The sequence below is a fragment of the Hemitrygon akajei genome, chromosome 3, assembly GCF_048418815.1.
Source record: "Hemitrygon akajei chromosome 3, sHemAka1.3, whole genome shotgun sequence".
NCBI classification, from domain to species: Eukaryota; Metazoa; Chordata; class Chondrichthyes; order Myliobatiformes; family Dasyatidae; genus Hemitrygon; species Hemitrygon akajei.
The window spans coordinates 177,474,727-177,501,775 of record NC_133126.1 but is presented as its reverse complement, the minus strand read 5'-3'; the positions used below and the strand labels follow the sequence as shown (position 1 = coordinate 177,501,775).

Here is a 27,049-nt window from a genome sequence, read left to right as displayed (position 1 = left end):
CAATGATTCCACATTTGCCAATATTATATACTGTACAACATCCTTGCTTATTCATTTTTGTCTATAGTCTGTGAATCCTCTCTGCATTCTTCTCACCACTCACACTGCCATCTATCTTTGTTCTATTACCAAATATGGCAATACATTAGATTCCAGTTAATTAGGACATATTGGGACTAGAATATGTTGGCCCAATTAAGCGGCTACCCCAATTAGCTGAAGTTAAAAAGGTATTAAAAAAAAGACAAACCACCATTTATGAGTTACAAGTTGTATTTTAAATGAATTACAGTACATATTGGAAAACTACCAATAGTACTACAGTACTATAAAACTGAATTGGTTCCTAATAGCTATTGAGGGAGGAATTTATCCTGTGTTCACTGCTGTGTTCTTTTGATTGACTGTAAATGAACAAAATCAGTGCAGACACCTGACACAGATAATGGACTACCTTCATGCATCCTACATCTTGGCAATGGTCTCAATTTCTTTAAAGTCAAAATAAAAAACAAAATTGTCAAAAATCACTGCTTTTTTAATCAGCATCTGTTGGCTCCAATGGATAACACAACACGAGCACATATAACTACAAAGTTTGTGTTTAAAAACAATTCACTCTGAGCACAGTGTAGTGTCTAACAGCTACAAAAGTGCACATGACGGACTAGGTAGCAACTGTTTGGCAAGAGTCTCCTGTCCCAATTAAACAGCATAGTGTCCCAAATAAATGCAGGGAATCCCGACAATTTTCTCAATTAGTTTTTGTTCATCAAGAGATATCTGAAATAAGTGGCTCCCTGACTAACCGACAGACTGATTAACCAGAATCCACTGTGTAACATTTGGTCTTTTCATTTAAATCTACAATATGGATTGTGAAGAATTGGAGCATCTTCACCAACTCCTATGGCATCCCACAACTTAACTGTCCCCCAACAGGAGAATAACCAGGTTAATTCCTATTCTGTCCATTAACGTTAGAGCACATGAGTTTGCAGATTATATCCTCATTCCATGTCAAGATATAGCCAGCAAACTCATGGGTTTTAATTTTGTTTCATAATCATTTGTGTATTACCTCACTGAAGACCAGTGGTCTAAATAGGCCAATGTGTGTGATTTAAAACATAGAACATTACAGCATTGTACAGGCCCTACCACCGACAATGTTCAGCTGACTTTTTAACCTGCTCTAAGATGTATCTAACCTTTCCCTCCTTTTTAGCCCTCCATTTCCCTATCATCCATGTGCCTACCTAAGACTTTCTTAAATGCCCCTGGCAAAGAGTTCCATGCACCCACCGTTCTCTTCGTAAAGAACTTATCTCTGACATCCCCCTCCCCATAGTGTCCTCCAATCACCTTAAAGTTATGTCCCATTGTATTAGTCATTTCTGTCCTGGGAAAATTTGTTTTGGTCTCTCTGCTAATAACAACTTCAACAATTTTGATAGATTGCTTTTGGGACCTTGCTGTACAGAAATTATCATACATTTCAAAAGCACTTGACTGGGTCATCTTGAGATAATGGTAGGTGGTACATAATCATATTTTTAACACAGGGGAATGATTTCTAAAATTGAGTTTTAATACAAATTAAGACCAGAAGATATAGGAGCAGAAGTAGGCCACTCAGCCCATTGAGTCTGCTCTGCCATTCAATCTTCCAGTCATCAATGTTTAAAACATATATGATGTAAGATAGAGAATTGCAACAAGGCTGGTAAAAGCCTGATTTCTATTGGAAGCTAATTAAATTGTGCAGTGAAGAAGACTGCTATCATTCATCCAGACTGCAGGTTCTCTCTGAAATGCAAATGCAGAAAGGTTGCACTGTCTAAAGATCTGAATCAACCAATTGATGTAGTTGATTTCACTAACTAATATGTTTTGGACTTTTTTTTTGAAGCAAGGCTGTGTAATTATCAGAAAATGCAAAATGCCCAGTGGATGAGTAGATAGATAGATAGATAGATAGATACTTTATTCATCCCCATGGGGAAATTCAACTTTTTTCCAATGTCCCATACACTTGTTGTAGCAAAACTAATTACATACAATACTTAACTCAGTAAAAAAATATGATATGCATCTAAATCACTATCTCAAAAAGCATTAATAATAGCTTTTAAAAAGTTCTTAAGTCCTGGTGGTAGAATTGTAAAGCCTAATGGCATTGGGGAGTATTGACCTCTTCATCCTGTCTGAGGAGCATTGCATCGATAGTAACCTGTCGCTGAAACTGCTTCTCTGTCTCTGGATGGTGCTATGTAGAGGATGTTCAGAGTTATCCATAATTGACCGTAGCCTACTCAGCGCCCTTCGCTCAGCTACCGATGTTAAACCCTCCAGTACTTTGCCCACGACAGAGCCCACCTTCCTTACCAGCTTATTAAGACGTGAGGCGTCCCTCTTCTTAATACTTCCTCCCCAACACGCCACCACAAAGAAGAGGGCGCTCTCCACAACTGACCTATAGAACATCTTCAGCATCTCACTACAGACATTGAATGACGCCAACCTTCTTAGAAAGTACAGTCGACTCTGTGCCTTCCTGCACAAGGCATCTGTGTTGGCAGTCCAGTCTAGCTTCTCGTCTAACTGTACTCCCAGATACTTGTAGGTCTTAACCTGCTCCACACATTCTCCATTAATGATCACTGGCTCCATATGAGGCTTAGATCTCCTAAAGTCCACAGTAGTGTTTGTAACTCCCACAATGGGCTTTGAAATCATTATGCATTCTGAAAACTATTGGTACTGACCCACTGATGAAATAACAAGATGTAGTAACTACCCTCCCCTTCTCTTTTCACAGGGGCTGTTGCAAACTTTTTGTCTGATTCTTTCGTTCTTATAGATATGGTGAAATAACAGGGATTTGGAATAACATCAAAAAATTTGTCAAACTTCTATAGATGTATAGTGGAGAGTGTATGGATAGGCTGAATCATGGCAAGGTATGGAAACACCAATGCCTTTGAGTGGAAAATGCTACAAAAGGTAGTGGATTTAGCCCAGTACATCATGGGTAAGACCCTCCCAACCATTGAGCGCATCTAAAGGAAATGCTGCCATAGGAAAGCAGCATCCATCATCAGAGATCACCACCACCCAGGACGCCAGGACGTGGTCTTTTCTCATTGCTGCCATCAAATGGAAGGTACAAGAGTCTCAGGACTTGCACAACCAGATTCAAGACTGTTACTACCCCCTCAATCATCAGGCTCTTGAACAAAGGTGATAACTACACTCACTTGCCCCATCACTGAAATGTTCTTACAACTGATAATCTCACTTTAGGACTCTTTATCTCGTGTTCTTGTTACTCATTGCTATTTATTTATATTTTCATTTGCACAATTTGGTGCCTTCTGCACACTGTTTTATCTTTCATTGATCCTTCTACAGTTACTATTCTATAGATTTGCTGAGTATGCCTGTAGAAAAATGAATCGCAGGGTTGTATGTGCTGGCATATATGTGCTCTGACAATAGCATTTACTTTGACCTTTGAATCTTAAATTCTCTCCCAGATTTCCCTAAATTTTAAGAGAATTCCTTGCTTACCAGCTAATGACAGTAGATAACCACTACTAAAAATACAGACTGGTCAATGTGACTAAAAACAGTCAACATACAATTCATATTTTTATTTACTGTAACATTTCATAAAGTTAAAAAAAAAAGCAGCAAGTTACCTGGAGGTCCAGGGTCTCCTTTTCCACCTTTTATTGTTATTTCATCTGAAAAGCCTTTCATTCCCTTTTCACCTTTTTGACCACATATTCCAACCACACCTTTTTTACCCTTTGGTCCAGTCCGACCTTTGTTACCTGCATAGAAAGACCAATAAGCAAGTCAGCAAGTGGATATCCTGGGGCAAGAACTCACCTCCCAACTCTCCAGAGGCTTTCCAGCTTTCCTCCAATGCACGCCAGGACTCTTCACAAGCTTGTGTGAATGTGGCCCCAGGTCCTCATTCAGGCAGGAGTTAATTGCAGCTGTGTTCTATAGGTGGATAGTGTTAATTGCAGAAGTGTCCATCTCGGACACTTATCTCCCCTTTCTAGATCTCTCGGTCTCCATCTCTGGAGACAGACTATCCACTGACATCTTCTACAAACCCACTGACTCCCATAACTATCTTGACTATGCCTCTTCCCACCCTGCCCAATGCAAAAATGCCATTCCCTATTCCCAGGTCCTCCGTCTCCGCCGGATGAGGATGAGGCTTTCCGTTCCAGGACTTCTCAAATGTCCTCTTTCTTTCAGGATCGTGGTTTCCCTTCTGGCATCATCAAAGATGCCCTCACCTGCATCTCCTCCACTTCCCGCACTTCAGCCCTTAAATCATCCTCCCGTCACCACAACGGGGACAGGGTTCCCCTTGTCCTCACCTACCACCCCACCACCCTTCGGATCCAACATATTATCCTCCGCAACTTCCGCCACCTTCAACAGGACCCCACCACCAAGCACATCTTTCCCTCCCTACCCCTCTCAGCTTTTCGCAGGGATCGTTCCCTCCGCGACTACCTGGTCCACATGTCCCTCCCCACAGAACTCCCACCTGGTACTTATCCCTGCAAGCGTAAATGCTACACCTGTCCCCACACCTCCCCCCTTACCACCATTCCGGGCCCCAGACAGTCCTTCCAGGTGAGGCAACACTTCACCTGCGAGTCTGCTGGAGTCGTCTATTGCATCCGGTGCTCCCGGTGTCGCCTCCTCTACATCGGCAAGACCCGACGCAGATTGGGGGACCGCTTTGTCGAGCACCTACGCTCCGTCCGTCACAATAGACAGGACCTCCTGGTTGCCACTCACTTCAACTCTGCCTCTCATTCCTATCTAGATATGTCCATACATGGCCTCCTCTACTGCCAAGATGAGGCCAAACTCAGGTGGGAGGAGCATCACCTCATCTACTGTCTGGGTAGCCTCCAGCCTGGTGGTATGAACATTGAATTTTCCAATTTCCGGTAATTCCCTCCCCCTCCCCCTATCCCAGGTCCCTCTCTGCCTCTCTCCCCTTTCAACTTTCTGCTTCTTTATCTCTACAGTTCCTTCATGCTTATCCCCTCCCTCCTTTATCTTTCCTCTGATTGGTTTTCCACCTGGCGCCTCTAGGCCCTACCCCCTCCCCTATCTCTATTACTGGGCTTTGGCCCTCTCTTCCCCCTCATTCCTGATGAAGGGTCTCGGCCCAAAATGTTGGCTACTCTTTTCTCACGGATGCTGCCTGGCCTGCTGAGTTCTTCCAGCGTTGTGTACGTAATTGCAGCTGTAACCAATCTCGTGAAGTACTTCATCACTGTAGATTTGAGTGCTACTAGGTGCCAACCATTGAATCAGCTTACTCTACTCTTCTTGGGAACTGGTGTAACTGAAGGTGAGAACCTCAAACTGCAGCAGGCTGAAGATGTCTTTGAACACTAATACCATTGTGCGAGTGCTTTCATAATGTGCTCTAACGTGATTTAAAAGGATTATTCAGGATGAGAAATAAAGGTTGGTCCTGCCAATGATCCCAAATCTATTGAAAGTTTAATATTGATAAACAGAGATACAGTTTATGGGAACATGGAATTATTTTCAACAGCAGGTTTTTTCCTTGCAGTATTCTACTTTCGGGTACAAAGATTTCAGAACATTTATATTTTGAAGTTACCTAGGCCTAATGTATCACCCTGCTTCTAAGTGCTTGAGCAAAGCTGTTCAAAGAATGAACTGCAGCTTTGAGCATTTTGAACAAATGAAACTGATAGTTAGTTTCTATACTTCAGAGACAAGATTGCACTGTCAGCCTTTCAACAGAATACTGATGGCAAGTTCCTAGCTGGAATTTGCATTCAGTGATTTAATATCTCAGCCATGCTACTGTGGTGATTAACTGGGAGCCGGTTAGGTGCTTGTCTATACAATGTGAGGGAATTTCGGGGCAGCAATCTATTTGCTCTCACACACAACCTAGTGGATGGCATGAGAATAGGGCTGCTGCCTCCTTCTGCACCATATTATTACATAAGAGGGAGTGAAGATATCGTGTTTCCAGGCACATCTCTCAAAATCTTCAAGTAAGTGTAATGAGCTCTTTGGGCCTGTGCGGGGTATCAGAGAGCGTTGGGCTCCAAGCTTTTTAGAGCACCCAAATAGGTTAATCGTTGTGTAATAAGAGTAATTAATGGTTTAGAGTTATTTGTGCTCTTCTCGAGTGACTCAATCTTTGCAATGCAGTCTTCTGATGCTTGTTAAGTTTATTTTGATAGGCTTGGGGATTTCATGTTACTTGTATTAGTTAAGCAGTCACCTGATTAGCGCTAATTGTGGGGTCCGAGTTTAGAGACCTCGTGGCATCACTCGACTCCAGCCACCAATATTCTTTTGGAATTACTATGAATAAACTCTCGTTGCCATCTCTACATCGGAGTTTCTTTCCTCCACACTTGGGTTCCAATATTGCTAGTGCATATTGTGACATGCACGTGAATCCAATGTATTTCTGTTCATTATAACAGAATCTAAATGGCCAATATTTATCCCTCAATCAACACCATTAGAACAGTACCTAGTCATTAACATGGTGATGGTGGTGACAGCTTGCTGCGTGTGAATTGCCTGCAACATTTCCTACTTCGAAATACTGCAATTATGGTAAGGAGGCATCCCAAAGGGGGCATGAATGAAACTATTTAATGCAAGCCGCCTTTTTCTTGTTTGACAATGATCTTGCTGCTGAAAACCGACAAACATTATATTTATCAGCCTTGTGACCATTTCCCATGTGTAAATTGTGCATGAAACAATTCTGCCTGGAATAGATGACACTGTTGGTTAGTCCCAGGTGAAATTATATTGTTCAAAGTTCAAAGTATATTTATTATCAGTTATCAGTCCATACGTAGTGCTAAGGGGAGTCATTGCTCTAAAGAAATAGATCTACACATAACACTTCCTTTCCCTTTAGATTAATGTAACATAAAACTGTATATGTACAAAGCATTCAATTTCCCTTTCCCGAACCATATTTAAATAAACATACTTTCACAATAATGGTCCATAACTAACCTAAATATACTAAATATCCAGCCTCTGTTTCTTCTAGGATAGCGCTTCAAGACCTGTGGAGTGGTATCAGGTATGACAGGTGTCTTGACAAAGACAATGTTCTTGGTTTCTGGTGTCATGTTGCTGTCAGTGACATCATCATTGAGTGGTAAGTTCGGTGACTGTAATGTGTCCATCTTGCTGGATGCAATTGACTCGGGTGTGTACTTTGGTTGAGCGTGTAACTGGTCCACATGACATCTCCATGCCTTGTAAAGCCTCAGCATCACATTTTTGCTCTTGTATTATAGATTTCTTGAAATGAATGCTAACATGGCATTTGCCTCCCTCACCACCAACTCAACCTGCAGGTTAATCTTCAGGGTGTTCTGCACAAGGACTCCCAAGTCCCTCTGCATCTCAGATTCCTGGATTTTCTCCCCGTTTAGAAAATAGTCCGCACATTTCTTTCTACTACCAAAGTGCATGACTATGCATTTTCCAACATTTTATTTAATTTGCCACTTTCTTGTCCATTCTCCTAATCCAAGTCCTCCTGCATACTACCTGTTTCCTCAACACTACTTGCCCCTCCACCTATTTTTGTATCATCTACAAACTTGTCAACAAAGCCATCTATTCCATCATCTAAATCATTTATATACAACATATAAAGAAGTGGTCCCAACACTGACTCCTGAGGATCACCACTAGTCACTGGCAGCCAACCAACCAGAAGAGGATTCTTTTATTCCCACTCGCTGCCTCCTACCAATCAGCCAATGCTCTAAACATGTTAGTAACTTTCCTGTAATACCATAGGCTCTTAACTTGGTAAGCAGCCTCATGTGTGGCACCTTGTCAAAGGCCTCATGAAAGTACAAATATACAACATCCATAGCATCCCCTTTATCTATCCTATTTATAATCTCCTCAAAGAATTCCAACAGATTCGTCAGGCAGGATTTTCCCTGAAGGAAATCATGCTGACTTTGTACTATCTTGTCTTGTGTCACAATCTTGTACTCATCACCTCATCCTTAACAATTAACTCTAACATCTTCCCAACCACTGAGGTCAGGCTAACTGGTTTATAATTTCCTTTGTGCTGCCTTCCTCCTTTCTTAAAGAGTGGAGTAACATTTGCAATTTTCCAGTCCTCTCGTACCACGCCTGAGTCCAATCATTTTTGAAATATTTTTAATGCCACCACAATCTCTAACGCTACCTTTTTCAGAACCCTAGAGTGTAGTTTCTCTGGTTCGGGTGACTTATGTACCTTTAGGTCTTTCAACTTTTTGAAGACATTCTCTCTTGTAACAGTAACTGCGCCCACTTCTTTTCCTTCACACACAACATCAGGCATACTGCTAGTGTCTTCCACAGTGAAGACTGATGCAAAATACTCATTTAGTTCATCAGCCATCTCATTGTCCCCTGTTATTAATTCTCCTACCTCATTTTCTAACGGTCCTATATCCACTCTCATTTCTTTTATTTTTAACATACTTGAAAAAACTTTTACTATCCACTCTGATATTCTTTGCTGGCTTGTTTTCAGATTTCATCTTTTCCCTTATAATGATTTTTTTTTTAGTTGCTCTCTGTAGGTTTTTAAAAACCTCCCAATCCTCTGCCTTCCCACAAATTTTTGCTTTGATATATGCCCTTTCTTTTGTTTTTACAATATCCTTGATTTCCCTTGTCAGCCACTGTTGTACTATTTTACCATTTGAATATTTCTTCATTTTTGGAATACATATGTCCTGCACCTTCCTCATTTTTCCCAGAAACACACACCATTGCTGCTCTGCTGACATCCCTGCCAGCAGCTCCTTCCAATTTACTTTGGCCAACTCCTCTCTCAGACCACTGTAATTTCCCTCACTCCACTGAAATACTGCTACATCAGACTTTACTTTCTCCCTATCAAATTTAAAGTTGAACTTAATGATATTGTGATCACTGGTTCCTAAGGGTTCTTTTACCTTAAGCTTTCTAATCACCTCGAGTTCATTACATAACACCCAATCCAGTATAGCTGATCCCCTAGTAGTCTCAATGACAAACTACTCTAAAAAGCTATCTCTTAGGCATTCAACAAACTCACTCTCTTGAGATCCATTATCAGCCTGCTTTTCCCAATCAAGCTGCATGTTAAAATCACCCATGTCTACTATAACATTGCCCTTTCAACTCGCCTTTTCTATTTCTTGTTGTAACCTGTGGTCCACCTCCCAGCTACTGTTGGGAGGCCTGTATATAACTGCTATCATCATCTTTTTACCTTTGCAGTTTCTTAACTCAACCCACAAGGATTCAACATCTTCCGATCCTATGTCACTTCTTTCTACTGATTTGATGCCATTCTTTACCAGTACAGCCACTCTACGCCCTCTGCCTACCTTCCTATCCCTCCGATATAACACATAACCTTCGACATTCAGCTCCCAACTACAATCATCCTTCAGCCACAATATCATATCTGGCAATCTGTAATATTGCAACACGATCATCCACTTTATTTTTTATACTACGCACATATAGATACAACTCGAGTACCGTATTTGCTATCCTTTCTGATTCTGCATCCCTAACGATTTGATACTCAGCTTGTTGGCTGCAACTAAGTCCCATCACCTGCCTGCCCTTCCTGTCAATCTGACTGCACGCTATCTTTAATTTTTACCATCTATCCTATCCTGAGTCCCTTCACTCTGGTTCCCACCCCTGCCAAGTTAATTTAAACCCTCCCCAGTAGCTGTAACAAACCTGCCCACAAGAATATTGGTCCCCCTCAGGTTCAGGTGAAACCCATCGCTTTTGAATAGGTCATACCTCTCCCAGAAGAGATCCCAATTATCTAAGAACCTGAAGCCCTGCCCCCTGCTCCAGCTTCTCAGCCACGCATTTATCTGCCAAATCATCCTGTTTCTACCCTCACTGGTGGGTGGCACAGGCAGCAATCCAGAAATTATTACCCTGGAAGTCCTGCTTCTTAGCTTTCTATCTAGCTCTCTAAATTCTCTTTTCAGGATCTCGTTGCTTTTCCTTCCTATGTCATTGGTATCAATATGTACCAAGACATCTGGCTGTCCCCCTCCCTCTCCAAAATGTAGTGAGCAAGATCTGAGACATTCCTGACCCTGGCACCTGGGAGGCAACATACCATCCGGGTGTCCCATTCACATCCGCAGAATCTCCTGTCTGTTCTCCTCACTATCGAGTCCCCTATCACCACAGCTCCCTTCTTCTCTCTCTCTTTCCCTTCGGCACCACAGACCCATGCTCACTGCCTGTAACCTGGTTGCTTTAGCATTCTCCCGGGCGGTCATCCCCCACAAAAGCATCCAAAGCGGTATACTTCTTTCTTTCAGTTAGTTCTGACAAAGGGTCTCAGCCCGAAATGTCGACTGTCCTTCTTCCTATAGATGTTGCCTGGCCTGCTGTGTTCCCCCAGCATTTTGTGTGTGTTGCTTGAATTTCCAGCATCTGCAGATTTCCTCGTGAAAGCGGGATACTTGTTTTTTTTTTGAGGGGAATGGGCACAGGGGTGCTCTGCTCTAACTCCCTATTTCCATTTCTCTTCACAGTCACCCAGCTATTCACCTCCTGTAACTTTATCTCCTCGCTCTCCCGTACAAGCCGAAGGTCATCCAGTTTCTGCTCCAGATCCCTAACATGGTCTTTAAGGAGCTGCAGCCAGTTGTACTTCATGCAGATGTAGTTCCCCGGGAGACTCTGGGTCTCCCAGTTCTCCAACATCCAGCACGAAGAGCACACCCCAGCTATTTAAATGGTACAGTATGAGGGGCAAAAAAAAACAAAAAGGAAACCTTAACAGACGCTTTACACGGAAAAGATGCCTCTTCCGTGCCAAAGCCTTGGTCCATTGCTCCTTGCCAAGTTGCTGGAGCTGATGTAACGTCAAAGACGAATCGATTATACTGGAACAGTCCCTTGTGAGTGTTGATTGTGAGGAACTTCCTGCTTTACCTCTTGGTCTCCATTTGCAGATAGGCTTGTGACAAGTTAATCTTTGAAAACCTCTCCCCGCCTGCCAAAGATGCAAAAATGTCTTCTATTCATGGCAGAGGATACTGCACTGTACACAGCACCGGGTTGATGCTCACTTAAAAATCCTCACATATGTGAATGGCTCCAGCCTTCCCTTTCTGATCACTGAGACAATGGGCGTTGTCTGCTCAACCTTGGCGAGAATTCCAGACACCCCCAAGCTCTGATGCTGAGCTTCCACTTCAGGATGTAGAGTGCTAGGCACTGGGCAAGCTTTATGGAATCTTGGTGTTGCTGCTTCATCCAGTTCAATTCTGGCCTTCATGCCTTTGAGTTTACCAATCCCCTTCTCAAACACCATCTCATTAGCATTAAGCAGCTGTGACAGTCTCTGGTTAGTGCTACTGTCTGGGCTGCTGTTGCCTGTTGATGCCACACTGAGAGCTTTGATTGGGTGCAAATCTAGTTGGATTTTTCTCAATCATTCATGTCCAAAAAGTGATGGCCCTCCACTTCTCAACACATAAAGCTTGAGCTGCTGTATTTGGCCTTCGTACATCACATTCACTTTCAGTTTACCTTTGGGAGGCACTTTTTTGCCTGGGTAGGTCTTTAGCATCACTGAGGTCCTCTCTAGTTGTAGCTTAGAAAAGTCCGTTGTAGTCAGGCTCTGAAATTATAGTCAAAGCTGACAATGTATCCAGCTCCATTTTCAGTTTTACACCAGACACATCTATTGTGATGCATATCATTTTATGATCTGATTCAGTAACAGTATGCAGTTCTAAGCGTGACAGCTCAACTTTGTCAGACTCTGTGTTGTCTGATTCTGTTTCACATTCAGTCACTTAGTGCATTTGCTTAGTTTTGTGTTTGAAACTTTTCACTCTGTGTGGCTTTTTCTCTTTGGTTGTGCTTTTTGTCTAATTTGCATGTTCTTTCTGTAACACTTTCTGCAAGCTCGTTCTTTGAACCAACAGTCGTTTGCATCATGGGAGGATTTGCCATATCAATAACATCTTTGGGTTTTTGCACCATTCAGGGACATTGTGTGCATTTCACATTCTAACCTCTTTCTGTGGTTGTGCTGCTTCCTTTGCCGCAGTCTCTAGCAATATTGCAATGGTGAATGCCCATTCTAGTGTTAGGTCTCTCTTTAACCCTCTTTTGGGTGCTTTGACTAAGCATGCCACATACATACCTGTCCCTTAATGCACCAGAAAGTCCATCTCTGAAGTCACAGTATTGGGAAAGTTTGTACAGTTCTGCAATGAGTTCTGCAGTGCTTTCATCGTTTGACCTTTTTTTTGTAAAATCTATAACTTTCAGCTATTACCTGCGGCTTAGGTGCTCAAGCGTTTTTTTTCCCTCTAACAATTTCGTCCGATACCTTGCTTGCTGGCTTTTCAGGAATTATGAAGTTGCATAAAAGCCTGTATGTTTTAGCACCTATTAAGTGTGGATACTTTCTTTTCCTCATCCATGTCATTTGCCTTACAATACAGTTCAACGCTCTTGATAAACGACTCCCAGCCTTCATTAGCACTATCAAATTCATCAAATTTCCCAACTAAAGCCATTGCCATGTTACTTTCATTTAAACTTTGCTGGTTGTATGTCTTTCACTGTGTACTTTGCAGTTACTGATGTGTCCCTCTGTTAGTGTCAGTGACAGCATACTCAGTACTGCTTAACTCTTTCCTCTCACTGTCTCATCCCATAATTATCCTGTAACTGTTGGTGCAGTTGCTGATATTCTCTGACATTCAGTTTCATACTTGTTGTGCAACTATATGTCAGCTAAATAAAAGTGCACACACATGGGAGGTGGCTTTAACTGTTATATTCACACAGCAGTGAGAGAGAGAGAGAGAGAGAGAGAGAGAGAGAGACAACGTGCATGTGTAGACAACAGATCAATGCACATAGGTAAGTTATCAGTCCACACGTAGTGCTAAGGGGAGTCATTGCTCTAAAGAAATAGATCTATACGTTACATTATGGGTCTTAAATACCATCCTATTTAAACCATGCATGACCACTTTACACTGAACCAGTGATTATGACCCTCAGATTCTAATAACAACTTACCACCAGTCACCACATTTATAAAACAACTCGTTGCATGAAAAGTTGTGAAACATTTTGAACAAAGCGTTACATCGGTGCAATGTTCTCCCTGAAGCGCAATTATTCTCTCTTCTGCCATTTACCTTTGTCTCCACTTGGGCCCTGAGGTCCTCGAGGACCAGTTAACCCTGCGGTCCCCGGCTCTCCCATAATACCCGATTCACCCTTGGGTCCTGTTTGAAGATGAAAGCAATGTAAAATTATTAAAAAGCCTGAAAAGATATTTCTGGCAAAGAATAAATGAGAGTGTAAAAATAGTTAATACCTGGAAGGTCCTGAAAGCTTCAATTAAACTTCACTAATGGTTCAGTGATAAGAGATTTTTTTTTAGAGAACAAAAATTTGCCATTAGACAGAATAACAAATTTGATATTGGTGCAAATGCTGTGTCCTTTCGACCATGACCTGGTCTGTTACTTATTCCATTCCATTCAAATCAGTACAGTAAGTGGGGCACCATGGGCAATGTTGTTTTTAACCTCTGTAGATACCAAGCCAAGGAGACTCAGGTATGCTTAGAATTTGGGTGGGAAGCCACAAAGGGATAGAATAATGGCTAAGCTTTACATGCCTGGACAAAGAAATGATTCAACCAAGTCAAGTCAAGTCACTTTTATTGTCATTTCGACCATAACTGCTGGTACAGTACATAGTAAAAATGAGACAATATTTTTCAGGACCATGGTATTACATGACACAATACAAAAACTAGACTGAAATACGTAAAAAAAAAACAACACAGAGAAAGCTACACTAGACTACAGACCTACCCAGGACTGCATAAAGTGCACAAAAACAGTGCAGGCATTACAATAAATAATAAACAGGACAATAGGGCAAGGTGTCAGTCCAGGCTCTGGGTATTGAGGAGTCTGATAGCTTGGGGGAAGAAACTGTTACATAGTCTGGTCGTGAGAGCCCGAATGCTTCGGAGCCTTTTCCCAGACGGCAGGAGGGAGAAGAGATTGTGTGAGGGGTGTGTGGGGTCCTTCATAATGCTGTTTCCTTTGTGGATGCAGCGTGTAGTGTAAATGTCAGTGATGGCGGGAAGAGAGACCCCGATGATCTTCTCAGCTGACCTCACTATCCGCTGCAGGGTCTTGCGATCCGAGATGGTGCAATTTCCGAACCAGGCAGTGATGCAGCTGCTCAGGATGCTCTCAATACAACCCCTGCAGAATGTGATGAGGATGGGGGTGGGAGATGGACTTTCCTCAGCCTTTGCACAAAGTAGAGGCGCTGCTGGGCTTTCTTTGCTATGGAACTGGTGTTGAGGGACCAGGTGAGATTCTCCATCAGGTGAACATCAAGAAATTTGGTGCTTTTTATGATCTCTACTGAGGAGCCGTCAATGTTCAGTGGGGAGTGGTTGCTCCGTGCCCTCCTGAAGTCAACAACCATCTCTTTTGTTTTGTTCACATTAAAAGACAGGTTGTTGGCTCTGCACCAGTCCGTTAGCCGCTGCACCTCCTCTCTGTAAGCTGACTCGTCGTTCTTGCTGATGAGGCCCACCACGGTCGTGTCATTGGCGAACTTGATGATGTGGTTCAAGCTGTGTGTTGCAGCACAGTCATGGGTCAGCAGAGTGAACAGCAGTGGACAGAGCACGCAACCCTGGGGGCCCCCCGGGCTCGTGTGATGGTGTTGGAGACGCTGCTCCTGATCCGGACTGACTGAGGTCTCCCAGTCAGGAAGTCTAGGATCCAGTTGCAAAGGGAGGTGTTCAGGCCCAGTAGGCTCGGCTTTCCAATCAGTTTCTGAGGGATGATTGTGTTGAATGCTGAACTGAAGTCTATGAACAGTATGTGTCTTTTTTGTCCATGTGGGTTAGGGCCAGGTGGAGGGAAGAACCAGCAGAGTGCAACAAGAGTCTCTGAATCACTGTCTGGTATGGGGGTGGGGGAAGCTACTGAACAGGATCGAAAGAAGCTACAGAAATTTGCAAAATTAGTCAGCTTCATCATGGTTAGTAGCCTCCATAGTTTCCAAGATACCTTCAAGGAGCAGTGCCTCAGGAAAACAGCATCCTTCACTAAGGATCCCCATCACCTGGGACATGCCCTGTTCTCATTGTTACCCTCAGGAAAGAGGTACAGAAGCCTGAAGACACACACTCAGTGGTTCAGAAACAGCGTCTTCCTCTCTGTCATCTGATTTCTAAATGGACATTGATCCCATGAACACTACCTCACTTTTTTATTATTTCTGTTTTTGCACTATGTTTAATTTAACTAATATACTTACAGTAATTCATTTTTTCTCTCTATTATCCAGTATTTCATTGTACTGCTACCGCTAAGTTAACAAATTTCACAACATATGTTGGTGATATTAAATGTAATTCTGATTTTTGTTGCACATATTTGAAAATAATACAGTAAACACAGTAAATCTCCCTTCTGCACTTCAGTATCATCCAGTTCAACAAGCCTTTTGTAATGAGTTTGATCCTCACACTAACAAGACGTCTGTGGTTAGGGCTGAAGCAATAGTGTTTGCTGTTGAATTAAAGGCAGTTGCTCAGGAAGATTTGCAGACTGTGTGGCGCGGATTCCATTTCAGGTCAGGTCAAGTCGAGTTTATGGTCATTTAACTTTATACATGTATACCGTCAAACGAAACATTTCTCTGGGCAAGGGTGTGAAGCTCAGTATTACATCTAACACAGAATAACTCAGGAAAGAATTAAACCTGCAAATGAATTACACATCAATAAAGTGCGTAAATGAACTATTGTGGGGTACTGTACAAATTATCTAGTGATACTTCTAATGTGATACGGAAGGGAGTTCAGGAGCCTAATGGCCTGAGGGAGGAAGCTGTTTCCCATACTGTCTTTATGCATCAGAGTCTCCTGCCTGACGGTAGAAAGGCAAAGAGGATGCTGGATGGACAGGTGGGATCTTTGTTAATACTAAGGGCCCTGCATATGCAGCACTCCTGATAAATGTCCCTGATAGATTGACTCCTATGATCCTCTCAGCTGTTGTCACAGTTCTTGGTTGGTTGACGCCATGCACCAGTTTTTGGTCGGGAAGGGGGGTGGGAGTGAGGTTTGGTGTTCAGCAGCTGTGTCATTAGGCAGGCTGTAACATATTGAAGAATCCTCACAGACAGCAGACCAGGGCGTAAAAGAGGACCATTTCTGAGCCGCTTTATAGAGTGTACAAGATTACAAGTGAAATACATTTAAAGGTAATTTGATTGAGATACATATTTGCGGGAATGACAATCTACACTTAATAGATTTTTGTAGGGCAGAGAAGTAGCACTTGATGTTACCAGATGATATGTCCTGGCATCTTGTGCAGCGAACTTCCAATACTCTCACAGGGAGTGAGGTTTGTATTAGTTCATTGGCCGCAGAAGACTACAGAACTACAAGACTTATGTCACTGACGTAAGTTGTGAAATTTGTTGTTTTGTAGCAGCAGTGTTGTGCAGGCAGAACAAATCACTCTGAATTACAATAAAATAAATAAGCGAGTGCAAAGGATGATTAGCGGTCAGAAATCTGATGGCAAAGGGGCAGAAACGGTTTACGAGATGTTGAGTCTGCGTCTTTAGGCGCCTGTACCTCCTCCCTGATTGATAGCAATGAGAAGAGGGCATGCCTTGGATGGTGAGCAGCCTTCGTGAGGTGCTGCTTTTCGAAGATGTCCACGACGGTCGAGAGGATTGTGTCTGCGATGGAGACTGGCTGAGTCCACACCCCTCACGTCCACCGTCTATAAGCCTCTTGCATTCCCGCACCTATATATATTGTAGAGGGCTGCAATAAAAAGCCACTGCGGGAGAAGGGAATCATGTCCAACAAGAGAATCAGATTCATTGACACTGAGATGAGTTGTGAAATATGTTGTCTTGTACAGAGTGGAAGGCAGTCAATCACATGATTGAGACCAGGCTGGCTCCATTCGAGAGTAACCCACTCAGCTCAGCCCCTCTGCTTCCCCCTCCCAGAGACATGCAGATATTTTTCCTTTCAAGTATTTATTTAGCTTTCTTTCTAAATGTTCTGATTGAGCCTTGTTGTAATCGAGCGGTTTCTAGACCTCAGCTAAATAGTTTCTTTTGCCAATCACTCTCATTGTAAACTTCCAAACCTCTGCACATTTGTATCGTCCTGAAGTTGCTGTCAGACTCCGTGATGAATGTTGAGAATCTTTATACATTTCTGTGTCTTTTTTCACCGCTCACAGGATAGGATGATTTACCTAATATTCCTGGTGCTCCTGGCCTTCCTGGTCGTCCAGGTGGGCCTCTTGGTCCAGGGCAGCCCGCAGAGCCTTGAATTCCATTGGGCCCGCAACTTCCAGGAACTCCTGGAATGCCCTTTCCTGGTATACCTGGATCACCCATTGGTCCTCTACTTGGCGATCCTGTAAAAGCAAATTTCCTACATAAACTCAAAGTAGAAACAGACAATTCAAACTGCCGTGTATTACACTTCTCAGGAGTCATTTAATCTGACTTCATTCTCCCGCTCGCTCCCCATACCTTTACATATCCTAGGTTTTACACAATTATCAAGTATTATTTATGCACTTATTTGGTTATTGACATACTACATGAAACAGGCCCTCTGGCACTTCGAGCGGTGCCGCCCAGCAATCCCCCAATTTAATGCTAGCTCAATCACGGGACAATTTACAACAACCAATTAACCTAGCAACTGGTACATCTTGGACTGTAGGAGAAAACCGGAGCACCCAGAGGAAACCTGGGCAGAAACGGGGAGAATGTACGTACTTTACAGGCAGCGGTCAGAATTGAACCCTGGTCGCCTGTACTGTAAAGTGTTGTGTTAACCACTATGCTACCATGCTGGGCGCTATAAAACAAGCATGTTTTTAGTTGGACAAAAAGCCTGGTAACATTTTAACTTGTATACCAAGCTTGGTTTAAAAGAAAAAATAAATTAGAATAGAACAGAAAATGCTGGAAAAACTCGGCAGCGTGACAGCATTTGTGGAAAGACAAACAGGAGTCCTGCCAAAGGGTCTCAGCCCAAAACATCGATTACACTTTTTCCATAATGGCTCTTAATGTATAATCCATATGAAATATAATTAATAGTGAATTAACCTGTACATTTTTTTAAAAAAGCAGGAAGTGGTAATGATTTTTCAGCTAATGCAATCAATTGCCCACACTTTTGACTGTTGACCTCTGGGCCAGAGAAGTTGAATCAGAACATTACTCATAGGCCGAGCTATTGGAGGGTTTAGAACAAATATAGGCTTGAACAGCTTTGTCTTACGTTAATTAACCTGATGAAAAAGTCATATAACGTATTGATGATATTCACAGCTATTGATCAGTGATGGTGCACGAGATTGAATAAATCTAATAGTATTTAAATAAACTGAGAGGGGTGATCCAAACAAATTTAATGTGGATAATGTAAGGAGAAAAGGACATCACCATGGTACAATAACATAGTCATTTTATGCAACAAAACCAAATCTGTATCTTCAGACAGTCTAAAAATATAGCATAGAGTTCATTGCATATAACTAAACAGATAATTGTGGAACGTTTAAGAAATCCAGCAGTATTTTGTGGGGATAGAAATAAAGTTTCTATCTCTGGTCAAGGTCTCTTCCACAGATCAGCTGCATAGGAAGTGTTGACAACGTTTCTCTTCCCTCCGATGCTGCTCGACCTCCTGACAGTCCCAGTATTTCTGTCTGTTTCAGAATGACAACATCTGCAGTTTCTTTTTGTTCCATCGCTCAGTATTGATATTATTTTAATTTGTGCCATACAAGCACCAAAGTTATTATTTTCTCTCTCAAAGAATGGATGGTGGTGAGTAAGGTTAATACCTGGAGAACCAGTTGGCCCAGGTGGGCCCTCAGCACCTGCAGGTCCAGGTATCCTTTGTCCTGGCGGTCCACGTGAACCTTTCGGCCCCTGGCATCCTGGGTTTCCTAGATCACCTGCAAAGAATTTTCTGTTCTTATTTGAGTTCCAGCATCTGCACATTCCATTTTTGCTTTGTAGCACTTTACCAAGCATAAAACCCTCATGTTTTAGAAGATTCACGATTAATAATGTTTAATCTTTGTGGAAATGCCCTTCTTTCCCAGCCTTTCCTTCTATCTGATTACAATATACTGTATTGTATTATCTGAAGAAGAATTAGAAATCTCCACACCCATCCCTTCTGCAATAATTGTGTCCATAAGAGATAGAGAATTATTTACCAGATATTTCCAGGGAACCATAAAATAATGATTAAGCCTTAATGCTCAACATAAATAATGCAAACATGAGGACAATTATTTCTTCCAATACAACGCAGAAGATATTATCTATGCTTTGTTTATATTAACTACCAGGGAGGAAATTTTACCATTCGTTTACATTTCAGCCACTCGTTATTTGCAAGTACGTTTCCCCCTTCCCAATCTGAACTTTAACCAAGGATGTTGCCTGGATCATTTAACTATACAAATACCGTATTTTTGAATTGTGATTTCAAAGCAGAATTCAGTACCTTTAGGACCCTGACACCCTCTACGACCAGCATCCCCATTATCTCCAGGGGGTCCACAGGGACCAGAATCACCCTTCTCCCCTGGCAGTCCCGTGTTTCCTGGAGGACCTGGTGGGCCAATGTTGCCTGGAGGCCCACAAGCATTGTCACCCTGAAAGTAAAACATTGGATTTGCTAATGTATTCAAATACAATACATCATGTGAAAGGAGTGTTAAATAATGATGGAGTTTTCCTTTGATCTCTTCACATGATAAAATTCTGCCCATGCGCTTCCAAATGACCTCCTTCAGAACATCTGACAAGCTCAGCTTCCAATCTTCATCTACAGCTGTGGGACCAACATTCCCATTTCCCTCTCCCCTCATCCGAACTGTGATAACGCTTATTCATAAAAAATATTCTAAGCATTATAAGGCTGTAAATTTCTTCCTTTACGTGCCTTTCTCTTTCATTTATAACGCTGCAAGTTTTTGTAATTCCAAAACAGGAAACTATTTGAACAAAAAAAACACAGAGCTGGGAGACGACTGTCTTGTTTTGTTTTACTTTCAGTGAGGTGCGCACGTATGACCCGGTGGGGTGATGACCTCTATCATTCATGTACTTTGTACATATAACCCATAATGAACTATGCAAGCAACAAAGGATGCTTAATCAAACAACATATTTGCAATACTGCTTAAATATTACTGAAATATTAAATACACAAAAGGTTTCCTCAAGGTGTTCCAGTTTCCTCTCACATGCTGAAGATGTACGGTTTGGGTTAGTGAGTTGCGGGCATACGATGTTGGCGCTGGAAGTGTGGCAACATTTGCAGGCTGCCTAGCACGATCTTCACTGATTCAGATTGATGCAAATGCCACACTTCACTGTATGTTTTGATGTGCATTTAACAAATAAGGCTAATCTTTTTATAATTTATCTTTTAGTTGGTGTAAACACCTCCAAATATCTATATAATTATAGTCTGTGCAAATATACAGAGATAACATAGCACTACAAATGAAATTTCTCCGTAGGTACTAAAGAATCCTATTCCAGTGTTATGTTATGTCAGACTTGTTATCCTCCAGTTAACATAACTATGTCGGTTCCTTAACTCAGAAAACTTTACCATTACATTCTAACCATTACCAACTGTTTGACTTCCTACACTTATGCATATGAAAGTCTTTACAAACACATTTTGTATGCTCTGTCTATTATAGACTTGCTCAAAGTTACCAAAGACTTATAGAAACAATGCCTGCGACCAATATGGCCGTGAGTGAGAATGAGAAATTCCTACTGGTCCACCAACCTTAGGACCTGTCGCTCCTGATATTCCTGGCTTTCCAGGTGCTCCCGGTTTACCTGCAACTCCTGGAGGACCTACTATTCCTGGAAGTCCTGGGTCACCTACAAAAGGGCAAGGATATCAGAAGTGATTTGAAAGCTAGTTTGCACAAGAGAAGTGAAACTGCTCATATTTGCTCAGACTGATGTAAACATTTGGTTAGGTGTTACATCCTGGCATGTCAATCCACAATAAAGATTACTGTGTTTCACACTGTTTGTTAATTTATTGGTTTATCATGTACCAAGAGACAGTGAGAAGGCTTGTCTCGCATACTGTTCAGACAGATCAAATCATTATGCACCGGTGCCCTGTGGTAGAACAAGGTAAAGCAGTAACAATGCAGAATGAAGTGTAAAAGCCACAAAGAGCATGCAGTGTAGGTGAATGATACAGTGCAAGTGAACTGTGCAGTCAAAAGCCCATCTTATTGTATAAGAGGTTACATTTAGGAGTCCGGCAACAGTGGGACTGATGCCATTTTTGGCCAGTGGAGTACGTATGTGCTTTCTGGCTTTTATATCTTCTAATCAATGGAAGAAGGGAGTAGAGAGAATACCCAGGGTGGGCTGGGACTTTGATTATGCTGGCTGCTTTACTGAAGTGGTGAGAAGTGCAGTGAGAGTCTATAGAGGGGAGACTAGTTCCTGTGATGTGCCAAGCTCTGTCCACAACTCCGTCTATGGTCACATGTACAGCAGTTGCATGACAGAATGCATTGTTCCAGATAGAATGCATTGATAAGAATTGGTGAGAGTCAATGGGGACGTGCCAAATAAATCACACTACTTAACCGAACAGGACCGCGATACTTAAGTATTGATACGTGACAGCTATGCAAAGAGTGGGCTCTGCTTACTCACTTTGAATTTGCATGGAACAGGTTGGAAGATGAGTTCTACACCTCACTATAAACGGACTGCAGGAAGGCGGGGCAGTGCGCAACCCCCTGCTTGTAACAACACCGTTGCGGTTGAGAGTGTTGAGCGCTTCAAGTTCCAAGGAGTGAACATCATCAATTGCCTGTCCCGATCCAACTACGGAGATCCCATGGCCAAGAAAGCACAGCAGCAGCTCCATTTCCTCAAGCATGGCCCCTTTGACCCTCAACAAGTTTTATAGATGTACGACAGAATGCATCCTACCACTTGGTATGGCAACTGCTCTGCTCGTGACCACAAGAGACCACACAGCTCAGCACATCATAGAAACCAATCTCCCCTCCATTGGCTAAACCAGGCTCAGGGACTGCTTCTATCCCACGACTGATTGACCCCCAAGCACTTCTGACCTCACATTCCACCTTGTTATAGACTGGCACTATATGGTGTACTTACATTGCACTTTCTCTACAACTGTAACACTTTATTCTGTGCCATCTGTTTCCCTTGTACTACCTCAATGCACGATGTGCTACAAAGATCTGGATGGGTGGCTTGTAAAACAGGGTTTCTCACCGTATTTCAGTATGTGACAACAACGAAGTAATTTAACCAAATTCGTTTAGTTTTAACACCCACAACCACAGAGTTGTTCATGTAGATTACCACAGATCTTCAAAGCAGAGGGAAGTGCAAAGATATTTTTGTATTTTTCCATGTTGCATATTCAATAGTGCCAATGTGTGGAATTATGGTTGCAAACTTACAACTTGATAGCAGTGGGTGACTTCATACTTTTCATTGTCCATGCAGCTTCATACAATGGCAGGATGCAGGAAAGGTGAAGAAGGAAAGTAAGGGGAAAGCACTGTGTAGTAGAAGAAGGCAGAATCATAAGACAGGTGATAGGCAGCTGGAAGAGGAGGCAGAATGAAACTGGGAAGAGGGAAGGGAGAGGGAGGGAATTACCGGAAGCTGGAGAATTTGATGTTCATGCCAAGGGGCTGGAGACTACCCAGACAGTATGTTAGGGAATGGTGTTAGAGAACTGGAGATGCAGCTTGATGACCTTTGTCTGGTCGGGGAAAGTGAGGAGGTGATAAATAGGAGCTATAGGCAGGTAGTCACACCGGAGCCTGGGGAGACAGATTAGTGGGTAACAGTCAGGAGAGGGAAGGGCAGGAGTCAGAGGCTAGAGAGCATCCATGGGCTGTACCCCTTGACAATAAGTACTCCTGCTTGAGTACTGTTGGGGGGAATGGCCTACCTGGGGGAAGCAACAGTAGCCGCACCTCTGGCACAGAGTCTGGCCCTGTGGCTCAAAAGGATAGGGAAAGGAAGAGGATGGCAGCAGTGATAGGGGACTTTATAGTTAGGGGGTCAGACAGGTGATTCTGTGGATGCAGGAAAGAAGCACTGATGGTAGTTTGCCTCCCAGGTGCCAGGGTCCGGGATGTTTCTGATCACGTCCACGATATCCTGAAGTGGGAAGGAGAACAGCCAGAGGTTGTGGTACATATTGGTACCAATGACATAGGCAGGAAAAGGGAGGAGGTCCTGAAAACAGACTACAGGGAGATAGGAAGGAATTTGAGAAGCAGGACCTCAAAGGTAGTAATCTCGGGATTACTGCCTGTGCCATGTGACAGTGAGAATAGGAATAGAATGAGGTGGAGGATAAATGCATGGCTGAGGGATTGGGGCAGGGATTCAGATTTCTGGATCATTGGGACATCTTTTGGGGCAGGAATGACCTGTACAAAAAGGACGGGTTGCACTTGAATCCCAGGTGGACCAATATCCTGGCAGGGAGGTTTGTTATGGCTATTCGGGAGAGTTTAAACTAGGTTCGCTGGAGGTTGGGAACCAAACCGAAGAGATGGAGGAAGAGGCGGTTTGGCTCACAAACAGAGAAAGTTTGAAGACAGTGCAAGAGGGAGAATAGGCAGGTGATAGCGAAGGGATGCGCTCAGACCGATGGTTTGAGATGTGTCTATTTTAATGCAGGGAGTATTATGAACAAAGCGGATGAGCTTAGAGTGTGGATCAGTACTTGGAGCTATGATGTTGTGGCCATTACAGAGACTTGAATGGCTCAAGGGCAGGAATGGTTACTTAGAGTGCCAGGCTTTAGATGTTTCAGAAAGGACAGGGAGAAACACAAAAGAGGTGGGGGCGTGGCACTGTTGATCAGGGGTAGTGTCATGGCTGCAGAAAAGGAGGAAGACATGCAGGGATTGTCTATAGAGTCTCTGTGGGTGGAAGTTAGGAACAGGAAGGGGTCAATAACTCTACTGTGTGATTTCTATAGATCACCCAATAGTAACAGGGACATTGGGGGGCAGATAAGGAGACAGATTCTGGAAAGCTGTAATAATAACATTGTTGTCGTGGTGGGAGATTTTAATTTCCCAAATATCAATTGGCATGTCCCTAGAGCGAGGGGTTTAAATGGGGTGGAGTTTGTTTGGTGTGTTCAAGGAGGTTTCTTGACACAATATGTAGATAAGCCTACAAGAGGAGAGGCTGTACTTGATCTGGTTTTGGGAAATAAAACTGGTCAGGTGTCAGATCTCTTAGTGGGAGAGCATTTTGGAGATGGTGATCTATCAGGAAGGAACTTAGAAGCATAAATTGGTTTGCAGGGAAATGTATAGCAGAAAATGTTCAGGGGATATTTGCGTGGAGTTCTGCATAGGTATGTTTCAATGAGACAAGGAAAGGATGGTAGAGTACAGGAACTGTGATGTAGAAAAGCTGTTGTAAATCTAGTCAAGAAGAAGAGCTTACGAAAGGTTCAAAAAACTAGGTAATGATAGAGATCTAGAAGATTATAAGGGTAGCAGGAAGGAGCTTAAGAAAGAAACTAGGAGAGCCAGAAGGGGACATGAGAAGGCCTTGGCGGACAGGATTAAGGAAAACCCCAAGTCATTCTACAAGTACGTGAAGAGCAAGAGGATAAGATGTGAGAGAATAGGAGCAATCAAGTGTGACAGTGGAAAGTGTGTATGGAACTGGAGGAGATAGCAGAGGTACTTAAAAAGTACTTTGCTTCAGTATTCACTACAGAAAAGGATCTTGGCGATTGTAGGGATGACTTACAGTGGATTGAAAAGCTTGAGCATGTAGATTTTAAGAAAGAGGATGTGCTGGAGCTTTTGGAAAGCACAAGTTGGATAAGTCACCGGGACCGGACAAGATGCAATCCAGGCTACTGTGGGAGGTGAGGAAGGAGATTTATGAACCTCTGGTGATGATCTTTACATCAATGGGGACGGGACAGGTTCTGGAGGATTGGAGGGTTGCGGATGTTGTTCCAGTGTTCAAGAAAGGGATTAGACATAGCCCAGGAAATTATAGACCAGTGAGTATTACTTCAGTGGTTGGTAAGTTGATGGAGAAGATCCTGAGAGGTAGGATTTATGAACATTTGGAGAGACATAATATGATTAGGAATAGGCAGCATGGCTTTGTCAAAGGTAGGTTGTGCCTTACGAGCCTGTTTGAATTTTTTGAGAACGTGAATAAACACATTGATGAAGGTAGAGCAGTAGATGTAGTGTATATGGATTTCAGCAAGTCATTTGACAAGGTACCCCATGTAAGCCTTATTGAGAAAGTAAGGAGGCATGGGATCCAAGGAGACATTGCTTTGTGGATCCAGAACTGGCTTGCCCACAGAAGGCAAAGAGTAAACACAAAGTACACTGCAGATGCTATGGTCAAATCAACATGTACAAACAAACTGGATGAACTTAGCAGGTCGGACAGCATCCATTGAAACCAGCAGTCAACGTTTCGGGCCGAGACCCTTTGTCAGGACTGAAGAAGGAGGGGGCAGGGGCCCTATAAAGAAGGTGGGGGGAGGGGGAAAGTGCAGGTGAAAAACCAATCAGAGGAAAGATCAAGGGGTAGGGGAGGGGATAGGCAGGAGAGGTGAAGAAGGAATGTAAGAGGAAAGCACTATGGGTAGTAGAAGAAGGCAGAATCATGAGAGAGGTGATAGGCAGCTAGAAGAGGAAGCAGAGTGAAAGTGTGATAGGGGAAGGGAGAGGGAGGGAATTACCAGAAGTTGGAGAATTCGATGTTCATACCAAGGGGCTGAAGACTACCCAGACAGTATATGAGGTGTTGCTCCTCATGATGTGCTTGGCCTCATCATGGCAGTAGAGGAGGCCATGTATGGACATATCTGAATGGGAATGTGAAGGAGAGTTGAAGTGGGTGGCAACTGGGAGATCCTGTCTGTTGTGACGGACAGAGTGGAGGTGTTCGATGAAGCAGTCCCCCAATCTGCATCGGGTCTCGCCGATATAGAGGAAGGTGCACCGGGAGCACCGGATGCAATAGATTACCCCACCAGACTCACAAATGAAGTGTTGCCTCACCTTGAAGGACTGTTTGGGGCCCTGAATCGTGGTAAGAGATGCGGTGTAGGGACAGGTGTAGCACTTGATCTTTCCTCTGATTGGTTTTTCACCTGCACCTTTCCCCTCTCCCCCCACCTTCTTTATAGGGCCCCTGACCCCTCCTTCTTCAGTCCTGATGAAGGGTCTCGGCCCAAAACGTTGACTGCTCCTTTCAACGGATGCTGCCCAACTTGCTGAGCTCATCCAGTTTGTTTGTACGTGTTGAAGGCAAAGAGTGGTTGTCGATGGGTCATTTTCTGCATGGAGGTCGGTCACCAGTGGTATGCCTCAGGGATCTGTTCTGGGACCCCTACTCCTCATGATTTTTATAAATGACCTGGATGAGGAAGTGGAGGGATGGGTTAGTAAATTTGCTGATGACACAAAGGTTGGAGGTGTTGTGGATAGTGTGGAGGGCTGTCAGAAGTTACAGCGGGACATTGATAGATTGCAAAACTGGGCTGAGAAGTGGCAGATGGAGTTCAATGCAGATAAGCGTGAGCTGATTCATTTTGGTAGGTCAAATATGATGGTAGAATATAGCATTAATGGTAAGACTCTCGGCAGTGTGGAGGATCAGAAGGATGTTGGGGTCCGAGTCCATAGGACACTCAAAGCTGCTATGCAGGTTGACTCTGTGGTTCAGAAAGCATACAGTGCACTGGTCTTCATCAATCATAAGATTGAGTTTGGGAGCCGAGAGGTAATGTTGC

The 27,049-nt window shown here is 43.1% G+C and overlaps 1 protein-coding gene across 1 annotated transcript in view; it reads right to left on the bottom strand.

The window, feature by feature from the left end:
• The window catches only part of LOC140725661 (uncharacterized), a 213,952-nt gene that overhangs the window by 56,011 nt on the left and 130,892 nt on the right, over positions 1–27,049 (bottom strand). The window contains exons 29-34 of the mRNA XM_073041425.1: positions 21,011–21,108; positions 19,706–19,856; positions 19,032–19,145; positions 17,418–17,582; positions 13,284–13,373; positions 3,705–3,839 (exon numbers count right to left, since the gene is read on the bottom strand). Coding sequence (XP_072897526.1) covers positions 3,705–3,839; positions 13,284–13,373; positions 17,418–17,582; positions 19,032–19,145; positions 19,706–19,856; positions 21,011–21,108 — 753 coding nt within the window. The remainder of the gene's footprint in view (positions 1–3,704; positions 3,840–13,283; positions 13,374–17,417; positions 17,583–19,031; positions 19,146–19,705; positions 19,857–21,010; positions 21,109–27,049) is intronic.